This window comes from Fulmarus glacialis, unplaced genomic scaffold (assembly GCF_000690835.1).
Source record: "Fulmarus glacialis isolate BGI_N327 unplaced genomic scaffold, ASM69083v1 scaffold11653, whole genome shotgun sequence".
In the NCBI taxonomy this organism is placed as follows: Eukaryota; Metazoa; Chordata; class Aves; order Procellariiformes; family Procellariidae; genus Fulmarus; species Fulmarus glacialis.
This window is the reverse complement of record NW_009201075.1, coordinates 26,536-40,430: the sequence shown is the minus strand read 5'-3', so window position 1 is coordinate 40,430 and position 13,895 is coordinate 26,536. Positions and strand designations below refer to the sequence as shown.

The 13,895-nt window shown below is 41.1% G+C and overlaps 1 protein-coding gene across 1 annotated transcript in view; it reads right to left on the bottom strand.

Annotated features, from left to right (window-relative positions):
• Positions 1–13,895, bottom strand: part of DDHD1 (DDHD domain containing 1) — a gene marked incomplete at its 5' end in the record, with an annotated part of 51,198 nt that overhangs the window by 25,252 nt on the left and 12,051 nt on the right. Inside the window, 2 exons of the mRNA XM_009573814.1 lie at positions 9,152–9,299; positions 11,113–11,241. Coding sequence (XP_009572109.1) covers positions 9,152–9,299; positions 11,113–11,241 — 277 coding nt within the window. The remainder of the gene's footprint in view (positions 1–9,151; positions 9,300–11,112; positions 11,242–13,895) is intronic.

The following is a 13,895-nucleotide window of genomic DNA, read 5'->3' as shown; positions in this document are numbered from 1 at the left end:
CTAATGATCGCTACAACTGCAGGCATGATGACATTAATCTCCCCATCTGTACTTCTACCAGTCCAAATGGGGTTTAGTAAGTTTAACCCCCTAGCTGAGACACTTTCCATGAACATATTAATGCTCCTCTCTTCTCCTTCAATAGAAATGAGACAGTTTAGCCTATATCACTACCAACACCTGAGACAGTAATCGCTTAAGCTGCTCCATTTGATGAGCAAAACACTCTCTGCACCAACATCTGGAGAAGAGGAGGCTGAGGGGAGACCTCATCACGCTCTACAACTACCTGAAAGGAGGTTGTAGCCAGGTGGGGGTCGGTCTCTTCTGCCAAGTAACAAGCGATAGGACGAGAGGAGATGGCCGCAAGTTGCACCAGGGGAGGTTTCGATGGGACATTAGGAAAAATTTCTTTACTGAAAGAGTGGTCAGGCCTTGGAACAGGCTGCCCAGGGAAGTGGTGGAGTCACCATCCCTGGAAGTATTTAAAAGACGTGTAGATGTGGCGCTTAGGGACATGGTCTAGTGGGCATGGTGGTGTTGGGTTGACAGTTGGACTCGATGATCTTAGAGGTCTTTTCCAACCTTAACGATTCTATGATGACATGGCGATCCCCTATAGACAACTCTGCCAAACTCCTGTCTTGAGTTTCAGCCCCCTTTAAAACAAAGTCAGCCGTACACAGCAGGTAGCTGCAAGATGAAGTCAGGAGCTGCCCAAATCTCCTCCACGAGGTTGCCACCAGAGGTGACAATACAGATAAAAAGGAAAAAGTATTGACAGAATTTGTTCTTAATCTCCCATTAGGCTGCAGCTCGCTAGCGGGATTTAGGCTAAAGGCAGATGTGTCCGGTGGAACAAACAGAGAGATGAATTTCAGCCATCACCTTCAGCTCCCGAGGGCTGCAGAGAGATGTCAGAGTGGCTTTGGGCAAAACGTTGTCTGTGTTTTTACTTCAGCCTTATCAGCTGCACAGCGAGAGAGAAACACGCTTCACTGAGGAAGGGGTATGAAAGCCAATGCCTTGCAAAAACGTTTTCTACAAAGATAATTCTTCTTCTCTATCATGTTTTTCCCAAGAAAAGCACATTATGCTACTAAAAAAGCAGATCAACGATGTACCGAATTTTTGAAGCAGGCAGTCAAAACACTTTTCCATAAGTGACACCTACTTTCTGATGAAGGAAAGGAAAAGGAAGGAAGAAAGGGGAGAATCCTTTACACACTTTCTTCCAAAGCAGTTACCGATGGCCTGACCAACCAGCCAAGAAATGCAACTAATCAGCATCTCTATTTTTAAAGCCTGGTTTGATTGCACTCCTAATCTCCTAGTCTCTAGTCCAACGAGATGACAAAGGTTTAAGTAAAGCAGAATGTCCTTCCCATGATGAGGAAAAAAAAATCAGCAAGAGGATCTGCTTAAACCGGGGTTGATTTAAGGCCCGAACTGACCTAGCCTTGCAAAGCACAAACCAACCCTCCCCGCCACCACCCCACACAGCACGCCTCTAAGGACGCTTATTTGAGAGCCCAACTTCAGCCTCACGGAATTTCTAGATTATCAAGAAGATAAAAATTCAGCAAATACATTAACATTCCTGGAGTCCCTGAGTAACCAAAACAGAAGAGAAACACACCTGCCTGAACAAAATCAGATGATTACTAGCACGAGGAAATGTAGGGACCTAGAATCTAAACGAATATTCTTTGGAAATGCTGACAATTCTCTGGTATTGCCAAGTCAGCTTAACTTTCTCTGCATGAAGGAAGATGGTGGCCAGCTAAAACAAATTCAGAAACAGTCAGTTTAGCAGGAAACCAGCCAAGCAGCAATCTAAAGCTGCTAGGCTTCAGAGCAGTAAAAGCCTAAAAACGTTGTATGAATAAAGCACAGAATTCTACACAGCAACAATTACTTTAAATGAAGGAACCGGTAAATAACGTGGTCCTAATAGTGCAGGAAAAAACATCCAAACTATTTACACATCAGTAGCAGCTGTAAACATTCTGAAAATATAGTTATTAGAGCTATTGACGTCCCCGTGTTCAAGTATGACAGCTACGGGGTTTCTTCGGTTCAAAAGGGTCCAGGTCTTACTAAAGCTATTCACAGGCAATCTGACACAGAGGATTTTTTTAATTGAAAGTCTCCTCTCTAAAGCTAGATATATGAGTTTGGAAAAAACAGTGCAGCCTAGCAATTCTGCCAAAGCTTTTGGAAAAAGCTTCAAGTCTCCCCTCCTAAAAGCTGTGCCAGCTTAGTGTCCTTATCCAAATTGTTGTGAAATGCAAAACCTAATTTTACTCGGATCTGGAGGGATCCCCCCGATGTCAGCTGAGGTTGTCCAGACATGGTTCAGCCTCCGGCAGAATAGTCCCAAACTTCTGCTAGAATTGTGGACAAACATTCAAAAGCACTCGGGTACATTAGAAAACCAAACCCCAGCTCTGTGTGCATCTTCCTTATGCCTGGCAAAATACAGTCTGGTAGAAGTGCACAGAAGGTCTGTTTCAACAAGTTTTTGTTAACCGCCACTTCACCGGTGTCAGATCAAGTAAGCAGCAATTGCATTTCTCAGTGTTTCAAGCGTGCTCCTCCGCTACGATACGCTGCTTTGCAAGCTAAACTTCTGGTTAATACTGGTTAATACTACAAACTACTGACTGCAGTTTTGCAGATTACAAACTATATAGTTACGAAAACATTTAATTTTTTTGCCTTCCACTAAACTTCGAGGCAATCCAGTTCAGTGTTACCAGCCAAATACTGTCAGAGGTGCAATTATTCTCTCTCTCATTATTTTACAGCAGCAATGTCACACCAATCTCGCAGAACAATTCCCAGTGCAACACATCTCATTTACAGCAAATGGCACTATACAACACCTCCCACTGATTTTGATCAACAATTTTATATTATAAATTCTAATAAAAGTTGTGGTGTAACTGCCAAGCAACGTGACTACACTTACATGCAAACCCCCAGAATATATACCTGCTATACACTTGCTTATCTGTTCTGCTATAAAGTCTTTTTTTTTTCCCTTCTTCTGGCTTTTTTTAAATAAATACTTTGAGCTATTTTATTAGACAGCAAGTCACTCCAGTCACTCGCTAAATTAACACCAACTGAAGCAATAAATCCTCATTTAAACAGGCAGAGAATTCTTCTCCTTTCCAAATACAAATGGATGTTGAAATATTGACCCCAGAGCAACAACTACTTAAATCTATACATCAAAACACATGGTAACAACTAAAATTTATTATTTTTCTAAGAAAAAAAAAATCACTCAGGTGCAGATGCAACGCATACCTTAGAAAGCATTTTGACATATTGCTATTTTCCATGCAAGAAGTAATGGCCTGAAAATAGATACTTTGAGACTCACCATAAATAAAATGTGCTTGGCTGCCTTTCTCTGGTTAAAATAATAAAACCATATTTTCACAGGTATACATCCTTGCTTAAGCAAATATATTCCAGAGATATATTAACATATTTACAATTATCGCTGTGTTATGCTACTAATTTTACTCTTGTGGAGCATTCACAAATACTACATTAAAAACTGGAGAGCTACAAACAAGTTAGCTTCAGCTAGTTCACAAATTTTACAAAATAACCTTGATAGCTGCTAACAGAGCAAAATGCCTGAAGGCTTGAAGATGTTACTCATTTTATTCCCAACTCATCTTTGCAGACTCTCTTCAGTCAGATGATCCATAACCAAGAAAAAGGGAATGGTCTTTAATTTAAAAAGCATTACAGCAGCCAACTTCTTACTCTGAACTCTTGATAGAGCAATGGGATGTCCCCACAAAAAAAACCTAATCTCTCGCTACTGCCTGCAAAACCATGTGGATCCATTCCTGATTTTTGGTCACACAACTGGTAAATTATGCTCTAAAGCGTTCCCCAGCTGCTTTCACCACTCCAGAGTTCCCTCAAATGGAGGGCAGCACTCATTGCCTCTTTGAGGAAATAATACCACGAGTTATTGAGGAAACTCCGGGCTGGCTTAAGCTAAATTTGGTAAGTCAAAGTGAGAGTAGCGGGCATGAGTAATAAAAATCGAGATCTGCTAAAGCCAGAGGAAATGAAAGGGAGGCTGTTTTCAAAAGCTTAGCTGCACCGCAGAAATGCAAACTCAAGTCTCACTCTAGGAAGACTTCAAAGAGCAACTGCAAAACACAAGTCATCTTCTGCCACTGTTCTTGAGGGATTCATCTGCTCTCCGGCCAGACCACATTAAGACCGCTGCTCTAGGACATACGCCGACTCATTTTACTTCCGAAGAAAGATGGAAATTCTAGGATGCAACCAAAGTAAGCACGATCGTGACTCGCACTTCATCCTTCTCAAGAATAATGGGACCCTGCATGATCAAAGGAACTCAAGCTGTTCGGCCAGTTGATTACGTGACCCCCGAGACAAGCCTGCGGAGATCCGGGTGCTGCAAGTGCCTCCCTCCCCAGCGCTGCTTTCCAAACGGTGGCAAGGTTGCCCTTCAGGGAGATGCTGGCTTTGGCATAGAGCAGATTAGGCGTTCCCTGTTCCCGTTGTTGGCCCCTGCCTCCTCGCCACTCACTCCCCGTCTTCCAGATGGGGTTCCAGTTTTTCAGACCAACTGCAGTGATTCAGTTTACAAGGGGACCATACAGACAGTCGTGCTGGTGTGGGCAGGGAAAGGGCAGCACCGGGTTGGGGGGAGGACGGGAACAAGAACAGATCTAGAGATATGTCTAAGTCGTGAACAGGCTGTTACAGCTTCCGTCCAATATGCAGTCATGTGTTAGATAATTAATAAATGTACACAAAACAAGCTCTTACGAAAGTATTTAGTGCCCTTTTACCTCTTGGGCTGAACTTCTCCTTTAGCTTGCAAGACAAGCTCAAGTTGAAACGTGTAAGACAATTTTTACCATTTCAATACTTAATTTTAGAAGAACATGCAATTATTACCAGCACTGAAGAATGGAGAACAAGCACATAATATGTATTTAATGCAATGTAAGCATTTAAATGAAAAATAAGCAAAACTACCAAATATCTGAAAAGCTAAAAATTAGAGGAAAAAATTTTACAGGAAATCTTGATTTAGGATTCCAGCAGCACATATTTAATGCACTGAAAGGCCTCTGAGAGGCTCTGCACTCTGTAAGGGCTTGCATACCACTGGAAATTTACCAAAATAGCTATTTTGAAGTAATTATTATAATGATAATCCACAATTGAAATGCTTTCTAATGGGACTTGCAATAAAAATGTAATTGGTGATTATGGAACACCAAGATGATGTTTCTTGTACAGACAGCAATTTTTGAGCAGCAACACAGGCAAATACAATTTTCGAATCAAAACAGGAGATTCAGACAGAGGCAGACAAATATCAGCTTTAGGGTAAGAGCAGCCAAGAAGCGTCACAACATTACAGCTATTATGGAAATACACAGAACAGTTACTTCATTCAATTTTCAAGCTCAAGAGCTGATGAAATTTAGAGAGCCAGCCTAAAGGTCTAACCTTTACCTAAGTCAGATAAAACAACAGGATTTTTTAAAAATGAGGTTGGAAACATGGATAGTAACATTCCTAAATTCTATCTAATATATAGATAAGACACCCCATCCCGCCCCCGCCGTAATCTAGAAGCACAAGCTCAACAAAATCAGAGATTAGGGTTCAGTGAAAAAAATATTCCAATAAACAGTATGAAAGTGTATACAGGAAAATGAAAAGGATATCCCAAAATGATTTTTTTTTTAAAAGTTAACATCTAGTAATGCCAGAATACTGCATCTGATGGCAAATAAAAAACCCTCCAATTATGCCATAATATCTTAGTTTCTATTACACAGGAATACAGAATAGAGTATCTTCCTTAACCAAGGATCCCTATGCTACCAAAGCAGCTCACAGCACATTATTCTGTTCACATCAGGTCAGCTGAATCACCGTTCCAGCCTGGAGGAGGTACTGTCTCTTCCCAGGCGAGTTCTGCAGTTAATATCAGCACTGACAGGAGCAGCTTGTGGTACCAGCTGCCGTGCTACATTTAGATAATAAATGTGTTTAACTACACTGTGAAGAAACAAAATCATGTCACATCTACCAAACACCTGTCCATTCAAGCATCGATAAAACACATCTTTTCCATTTACCTACTTACAGGACACCCTGCGACCATAGCATCTAACCACATTAATGATTACATCGAACTCCATTCCTTAATGAAATTAGCGCATATAATTTTAAATTACCCTGGAAGCAGAGTTCTGTTTTTACCTCTGTAACCAACAGGATCTGCCTAATGATGCAGATGCATCACGTGAGCTGCACCAACTTCTTCTCGAGGCGGTAACCTGAGGACAGAGCATATCAAATGAGCTCTGGTAGGGTCTCTCACCAGCCTGGGTTACATACAGAGTATTCCATGTCTGGGTTATAAGCTGTATTTCTGCACTTTTCTTTCTTTTTGTTTTTAGGACCACTCGTTCAAGTGAGGCTACGCTTTTGTGCTATGAACTGAAGTGTTGCTCTCATACAGGTTGAAATAAATACAAATGTTTTATCTCAGGGTAGAATGAACCCAAAAAGAAGCAACAATAAGTGTACGTGGCAAAGACAAAATGCACAAGAGATTTTTTTTGTGGATGGTAGAAAGGGAAAGCACCTCAACAAGTATTCCCTTCTGCAAATCCCAGAGTCCCTCCAAGCACCATACCAAAAAAAAATGCCATGGAGTTTGCCTCGCCCAACCTGCCTCGTCTCTGTTCTCTCCCTATCCGTGTCCCAGAGCCCACAGGGAGGACTGGTGGCACTCAGCAAAGGAACGTGTCCTGCCAGATTCCTGGGGCCTAAACCAAAAGCAACTTTCTATTTCTAAGGGACACGCACACACCTACCCCAAGGTTCCCACACCAGCACACGTATATCACAAGTGACATCCAAGTCCTTCAAAGCTGCACGCGGCCCAAGCCAACGATGAGCTCTGAGAGCTGATAGTGCCTTCTACATCTGCTGGTGGTACCCAGATACTGATGAGGGAAGAAGGGAGTGCTGACACTGACGGGCAGACCTATGGCTTAAGTTACAGATTTAGCATGGCTGCAACTACAGGTTTCCTACTACAGAATATGCATGTAAAAGGAAAAAAACACTGAAGTCTTTTCTCCTCAGCTTCTACTTTGAAGTGTGGACAGTCAAAAAATACTTCTCCTTATCCATCTTACCATTTTTCAAAAGGCAATATTTGACTCCCTGTGTCCCTAATGCAAAAGAATGTTAAAAAACCAACCAAACAAAAAACCACAGACATACCACAGATGAAAGTGCTAACAGAAAGTGCTAGTACAGCTTGTGAGAGCTGCCATTGTGCTGGCCTGGCAGATATTTCTTCTAAAATGTCTTCCTAGAACAGATGGGATCTTCCTCACTGATAAGTTTTAAGCAATTTAAAAAAAAAAAAAGAGACACACCAATCTAAAATGATGCTTTCATTTGCAGATTTTGTACAGAATACACAATTTATGCCAATAATTAGCATTTTAAAAGGCTATGCAATACTGTCTGATATTTCTTGAGGATATGAGTGAGATTTACTGAAGCATAAAAAGTCTTGTTTCCCTTTTAGATAAACAATTTCACATAATGGACTGCCAATTAAAGCTGGACTTCTTATGGAATGAACGTCTATGCACTGTGTCCTTAACCCACCCATACAACCCCCATATGTACGTTCAACGGAAAATGGGGCAGGGAGAAAGAAAAAGCAGAAAACCTTAATGATTCCAAGGTGGAAGTTTTACTTCTCGTCGCTGTTAAAACAGCAACTTATATTTAGGGTAACTGCATTTCCAGTGTAATTGCATCCTACAAAAATGTAAGTTTTTACATTTATTTTTGTGACTAACTTCAGCTTTTTATCAAGGGCTGTGGATCCTTTTCTCTTTGGTTTTGATTGCTTGCTCTTAAATAACACGAATAAAAGAGCAGAACAAGGGGAGCAGGGAGTAGCAGGTTGTTGCTTTGAGATGACAAATGACACAGCAGTGAAATCAAGAGGTCTACTCTACCACACCAGAGGACACTAGAGTGGAACAACGAGTTGAACGAACACAAGAGCCTGCTGACATGCTGGTACACACCACAGCAACGGCACATAAGCACTGACCTACATTGCCATTCTGGATTTAAAGGGAGGTTCACAAAGCTCTTACCACGAAATCAGCAATCCCAGCTCTACACACACTGTCACAGGAGTCACTGGGTATATCACTATTTCTGTCAACTTTGATGGAACGCGTTACTATTTGGGACACGCATACTAAACCATCTGCGCAATACAGATTTGCAATTAACACTTTTTTAGCCTCTTCTTTCAGCTAATGAAGCATTCCTTAACACCACCTTGTCCCCCACAATGCTGTCATCACAACTTTACAATTTCTTCTAATATTCAAAAATCTTTTCAGGTCCAGCATTCTCAACAGCTCAGGAATTTCTCTTCCCATTCACCAGCACCGTAATTGGCCTTCTGAGTTAGCTCAGATGTCAAATCATAAGCCGTTTGCAAACCAGTTTTCACAAAAGACATTCAATGAAAGGATCTGGTAAACTTTCAGTCATGCTTTATTTTTCAACTGGCATCTATGCACAGAACTCCCTGAGCAGTCTCACAGCAATAGCTTCCAACTGCATGGAGTAACTCTGCCCTTCCTGCTAGCTCCCGTTTCCCCTCTCTTACTAGTATGCGTTTCACTCTTCCACTACTCTGACAACCAGCAGGAACAACGGAGATTCCCCTTGATTTTGACCAAATGAAAAATCTCCCCCTGCTCAGCAAAGTCACCGACCACAGGTGCTAGAAATTCACTGGCCAGTCCCCTAAAAGTCGCAAGTGTTGGTCATGAAAACAGAATATATCTTTGCTCTTCTTGCTCTTCTGACTTGCAGCGGCTCTCACTAAGTCGATACATCTGAATTAACATAGAAAGTATCCACAATATAAAGACTAATGACTCGGGGGAAGAGGAGGAGAAGGAAACAGAACATACAGCTTAAACCAAAGGGTCTGCTATCAATTTATAACGTCAGCCTTATATTCAGGCTAGAGTTGGTACTGCAAATATTACGAAGCACTCACATAGCTGTATTTTTGATGATCCTTCCTTGGTCCATTTTCTGCCCAATACCATGCACAACAAACACAATGTGACTAGTTTGTGGTGGCTTGTCTTCTAACGTAGCTTCTTCTACATAGCCTCTATGTAGCCTTGTCCCACTACTTGAAGCTGTAGAAAAAACATTATCCTAGATCAGTTACATTCTACGAAGTGCAACGGTCTTATATGTTGACAGAAGCTTGATTTGTCTCAGACCAATACATTAAAGTATTTTGAAAAGAAGATTATACATAAAGGAATAGCATGTGTTTTTAAATATCTGCAATTTTAAACTCCTGAGAGATTTGAGCAACTAGATGATATTAATTTTATCAGTCAATGTATTACTAGGCCATTTCCACTGTAAAGACAACTAATTTCAGAGATGTTTTGAAAAACAACTTTTTAAAAAACAGTTGTATAATTGTCCATCCACTTTTACAACACAGTACCCTCCTTCTGTGTGTCTCAACCATTAAAATTCCTTACATCTCCACCTTACTGCCACAGCATGGAAGGATCGTGGAAATGATCTGGCCACAAAACTGATAAGCGGTGTCATTCCTTCTCTGACCCAATTAAGAGAGCTGGTTGAAAAGCTTTACAATTTTTCATTTTGACGGGGAAAACCTATATTTTACTTCAAGCTGATCGAACCTCAAATTTTCCCGCTGGTTCTCCAGCTCAGTGGCCAAACCAAAAATCAATTACCCGGAGCAAATATGGCTATTCTCTCAGTGCTCCGCCGATGGCTTGAGAAACCCACTGGCACAGCGTGTCTCCATCCCCCTCTAGTGACAGACCCATATAGAGGACCACAGCCTTGCAGCAGTGCTAGCTGCGCGTGAATCCAGCAACCCCTTCTGATGGCCACGTCGAGGAAGGCAGCATCATTCCCCACCACAAAAACTGAAACAAACAACTTGTTTTGTTTTTAAGGAGGAGGAAGATGCTACAAAACCACGAAGGGCAGTTTTTGCACAGGACAGGTTTTGTTTACGAAGTGGGCTTCTATTCGATATTTCTCCTCCCAAGTTGTTTAGGGCAGATCTTACTTATTATTTATTACACACTACCCAAATTATATTCTGGACACAGAATACTTCATTTCTTCTGGAACTGAAGCATTGAACTCTATTAATTCTTGGCAAACATTAATTAAGTATCCACCCAAGAGCCCTGTGGGGTAAGAGGGCATTAATTACAGAACAGAGGCATGGAGATTAAAGCCAAACCTGTTACCTGGTCTTGTCTCTTCAGAAACCAAGGAACAAAATAGATGTGTATGATCTTGTTTTTGTAGTTGTCCAGCAGTGCATAGGAGCACCACGACAAAGAGGACGAGTTCCAGTTTTCTAGGTTGGCAATAATCTGCCTTTTGCTTGAGAGAGACCATCCTCTCTTCCAACCATCTCAGCCTTACTGGCTTTAGAACTGGTAGTTCTGAGCTTAAATGAGCCTGGAAACAATTTCTGTCTAAATGGTTCACCCCTTCTCTCAGTTCATACTTCTGTTTAATGAACTGAAAAAAAGCAAGAGTTGGCGAGAGGGGAAGGTATGATCATGTATTTAAGGAATGCATCACAGTATGCAAGTACACAGCAGTGCAGTTAAGGCTGCAAAGGGAACTGTAATTCTTATACCGTAGCTGCTAGATTCTGCCACTGTAATATTTTCATATACTTATTATGTAATGCTAACTGCTGCACCCAAAATAATAATAAAATACGTAATAAAAATAAGTCATAGCCTATTCACATCTAGTTATAATTACGTACAACAACCTAAGGACCCTAATACACTCTTCTGTAAAAACTGCGACGGCCAAAGTGGGCTAGTCACATATTAAAACTTCAAACTTGAAATCTCCTTCTAGTGTTAAAGTAACAAATTTAAAATACCGGTATTTACAATACTCTTTACAAACTCTGAGAAATATTACCTTTGGAAAACCCCAACTTTTGTGTAACAGTTCTTGCAATTTTAGATGTTGTTGCATCACTGTAAAGATACACTTCATCCACACTGTGCCAGTCCACATGGTTGCGACTCAACTTTAGACTATGAATAGCTGCAGCAAAAAGGAACAACATTTAATTTAGAAGGGTAAGAGGAAAAAAAAGCCTCTTCAAACACAGAGAGAGAAGAGTAATTTACACATAGGTTAAAATCTAGAGCTCCATTATACCTAAATCTGTATTACTTCTTACCTTGAAAAGTTTTTTACGTTTAGGATAATTTGACCAGGACAAGCAGCAGGAGACCACCTCTGAGGACATTTCACATCATTCTCCTCCCACCCTCATTTTGGGATGGTAAGGTTTCCAAAATATTCCCTTAGCTGAAAACAAAAAATGGGGGGGTTGGGGGGGGCAGGGCAATGCATCCTGAAATATTGCAGGTTGGTGTGATGACCAGGTGGCTGCCCCATGCACTCCCACCACTGGAAAAAGAGCAATTTCACTCCTATCTTCTCTCTCCTGTGTCCGTACAAGGAGATCCCTGGTTTTGACTGGACGCAGCAGTAACACAGAGGCTTTCAAGGCTCCATTACTAGAAGGCTCCATTGCATTTCTATCCTTTCAGAAATATCTAGGAGCTGGAAACGTGGTTCAATGAGAAAGCCTCTGAATGAGTAATTTCTGGCACAGAACAGAATCTAGCTGTTTCAAAAGCCATTAAGAGCTCTACTGTTTTTTGTGCACTTTTTGTGTTTTCCAGATTTGGAACTGATTGAGCTTCGGGACCAACCTCATGACACACTGCCTGATTGTCGGGATTAAGCACAGCAGGCATGTTATAACGCAAGTCAGAATCTCTCATCTAAGGCTTAGAGCTTGCTTGAGCAAAGCGGTACCACAGCTGTATTACTAGTAATTCAGATTTCACCTAAGTTTGGAAATCTGCTGCTTAGGTCTCATCTAACGTGGGATATAAAACAGTTGGAGAGCCGACAACAGCAACAGCCCTGTGACAAAAATAAGTGTTATTTAACCGTCATTGGTCTTGCTAAAAAGTCTAAAGTCGCGGAAAACACACAGAGGGATTGTTTTGGGTTTGGTTTTTTTCCATAACAAGCGGAGCTCTAACCTGTGCCCTACTTGAAGCCACTCAAATGAATTTTTTATACTCTTCTAAAAACATTCTGAGAAAGCCTGAGCCATCACGATTTCATATTTTAACTCTGCTACAGCACAAACCGGCCACATTAAGCTAGATGTTGTGACCTTTCTCCTTCAGTATTTTTTGTTTCTTTGCCAAGGCACATAGACCTAACATAGTCTGATGCAAAATTAAATGAAGTCTGTAAGAAAAAAGGAGATTAGAAAAGGATTACCCCTTCTGTTATAGTAAAGAACTGATTCACAAAAAATAACTAGACCTATGTTGCTATTTTACACTGACAGAGCAAGAACAGGAAAGGAAATAAGCCTGACTTCGAAGAGCAGACACCTCAGCTTAGGCTAACGACTGGCCAGAGCAAGAAGCAATCTAGTGAGAACTCAATGAACATGCAAGCTGATTTTTCGTAAACATCCCTGCAGGTGCAGAGATGAATCCATGTCCAGAAATCTCAATTTAGAACTGGAGAAGGAGAGGAAATGCCCAGCAAAACTTCCTTTTTCAGACTTGGAGACAATGCAACAGCAACCGTGATGTCCTGAGACAGGCACGTAGTCTAGTGGCAAAGGCAAGGGACCTCCTTGCAGATGTACCTGCAATCTCCTCCATCCTCAAATCCATGACCCGTGTAGACTTTTTATGCATTGTCTAGCAGGTCTTTAAGAACTGTTCCACCTGGATTCTGTAAAATCCCTCCCAGAGTACGGTCCTTGGAAAGCTGACCGAGGAAGGCTGGAAGCACCCTCTTTGGAGAGCATGGTGCTCAAGGTCCAAAGCATGCAGAGGAAGAGATGGAGAGGTCCATGGCTGAGTCACTTATTACCACTGGAAGAATAGATTTTGGGAAGGAACAATCCTCAAACTCTGGAATCAAGTCCAGCCTCTCTATTGCAAAAAAAATATACAGAAAGAGGTAGGTTTTCCCCATGCTGCATGAATTATTCTCACTTGGGAAGAACAAATTCCTAATTTTTACTCTTATGGTGTTCTTCAAAAACACGTATGTTGAAGGACACATCAAAATCAACTACAATATATGCATGCACCGAGGAACTGCAAATGAACTACCCAACACTATTTCTCTGCATATTTAGTAAGGCCTTCAAAAGGGAACCTGAGAAATTTGGTCTACTGTTAACATAAGCACCACATGAAACTACCAGTAACCTTCAGTAGGACCGTACTTCTTTGTCTCTTGACAACAGAGTAACTTACCTCTCTGAGATGTGTTGTTGCACATTGCGTTCAAGCTCAGATATATTTCTTACAGCACTTGGACTACACACCCCCTTCCTTTCCACCCAGCACCCAAAATAAAAATTAAAAAAAAAAAGAAAAAGGTGTGTTTGTTCTTGCTTCTCAGTTTTCCATCAACCACAAATATCAGAAATTTTTAGGCAAGTAGCAGGATCCAGAACATGCATACAGACAACGCTTTTCAGAGAATTTACCAATTTGCCAGTAAGATGATAAATTGTGCAATTTTAATTGATTTATTTACATTTTATTTTGCATCTCTCAGTAAATTTTGTTTACCAACACATTCACTGCTTTGCTTTTGAGTGCCTGTCCATGTGCACACTCCAGAGCAAAGTCCAAACC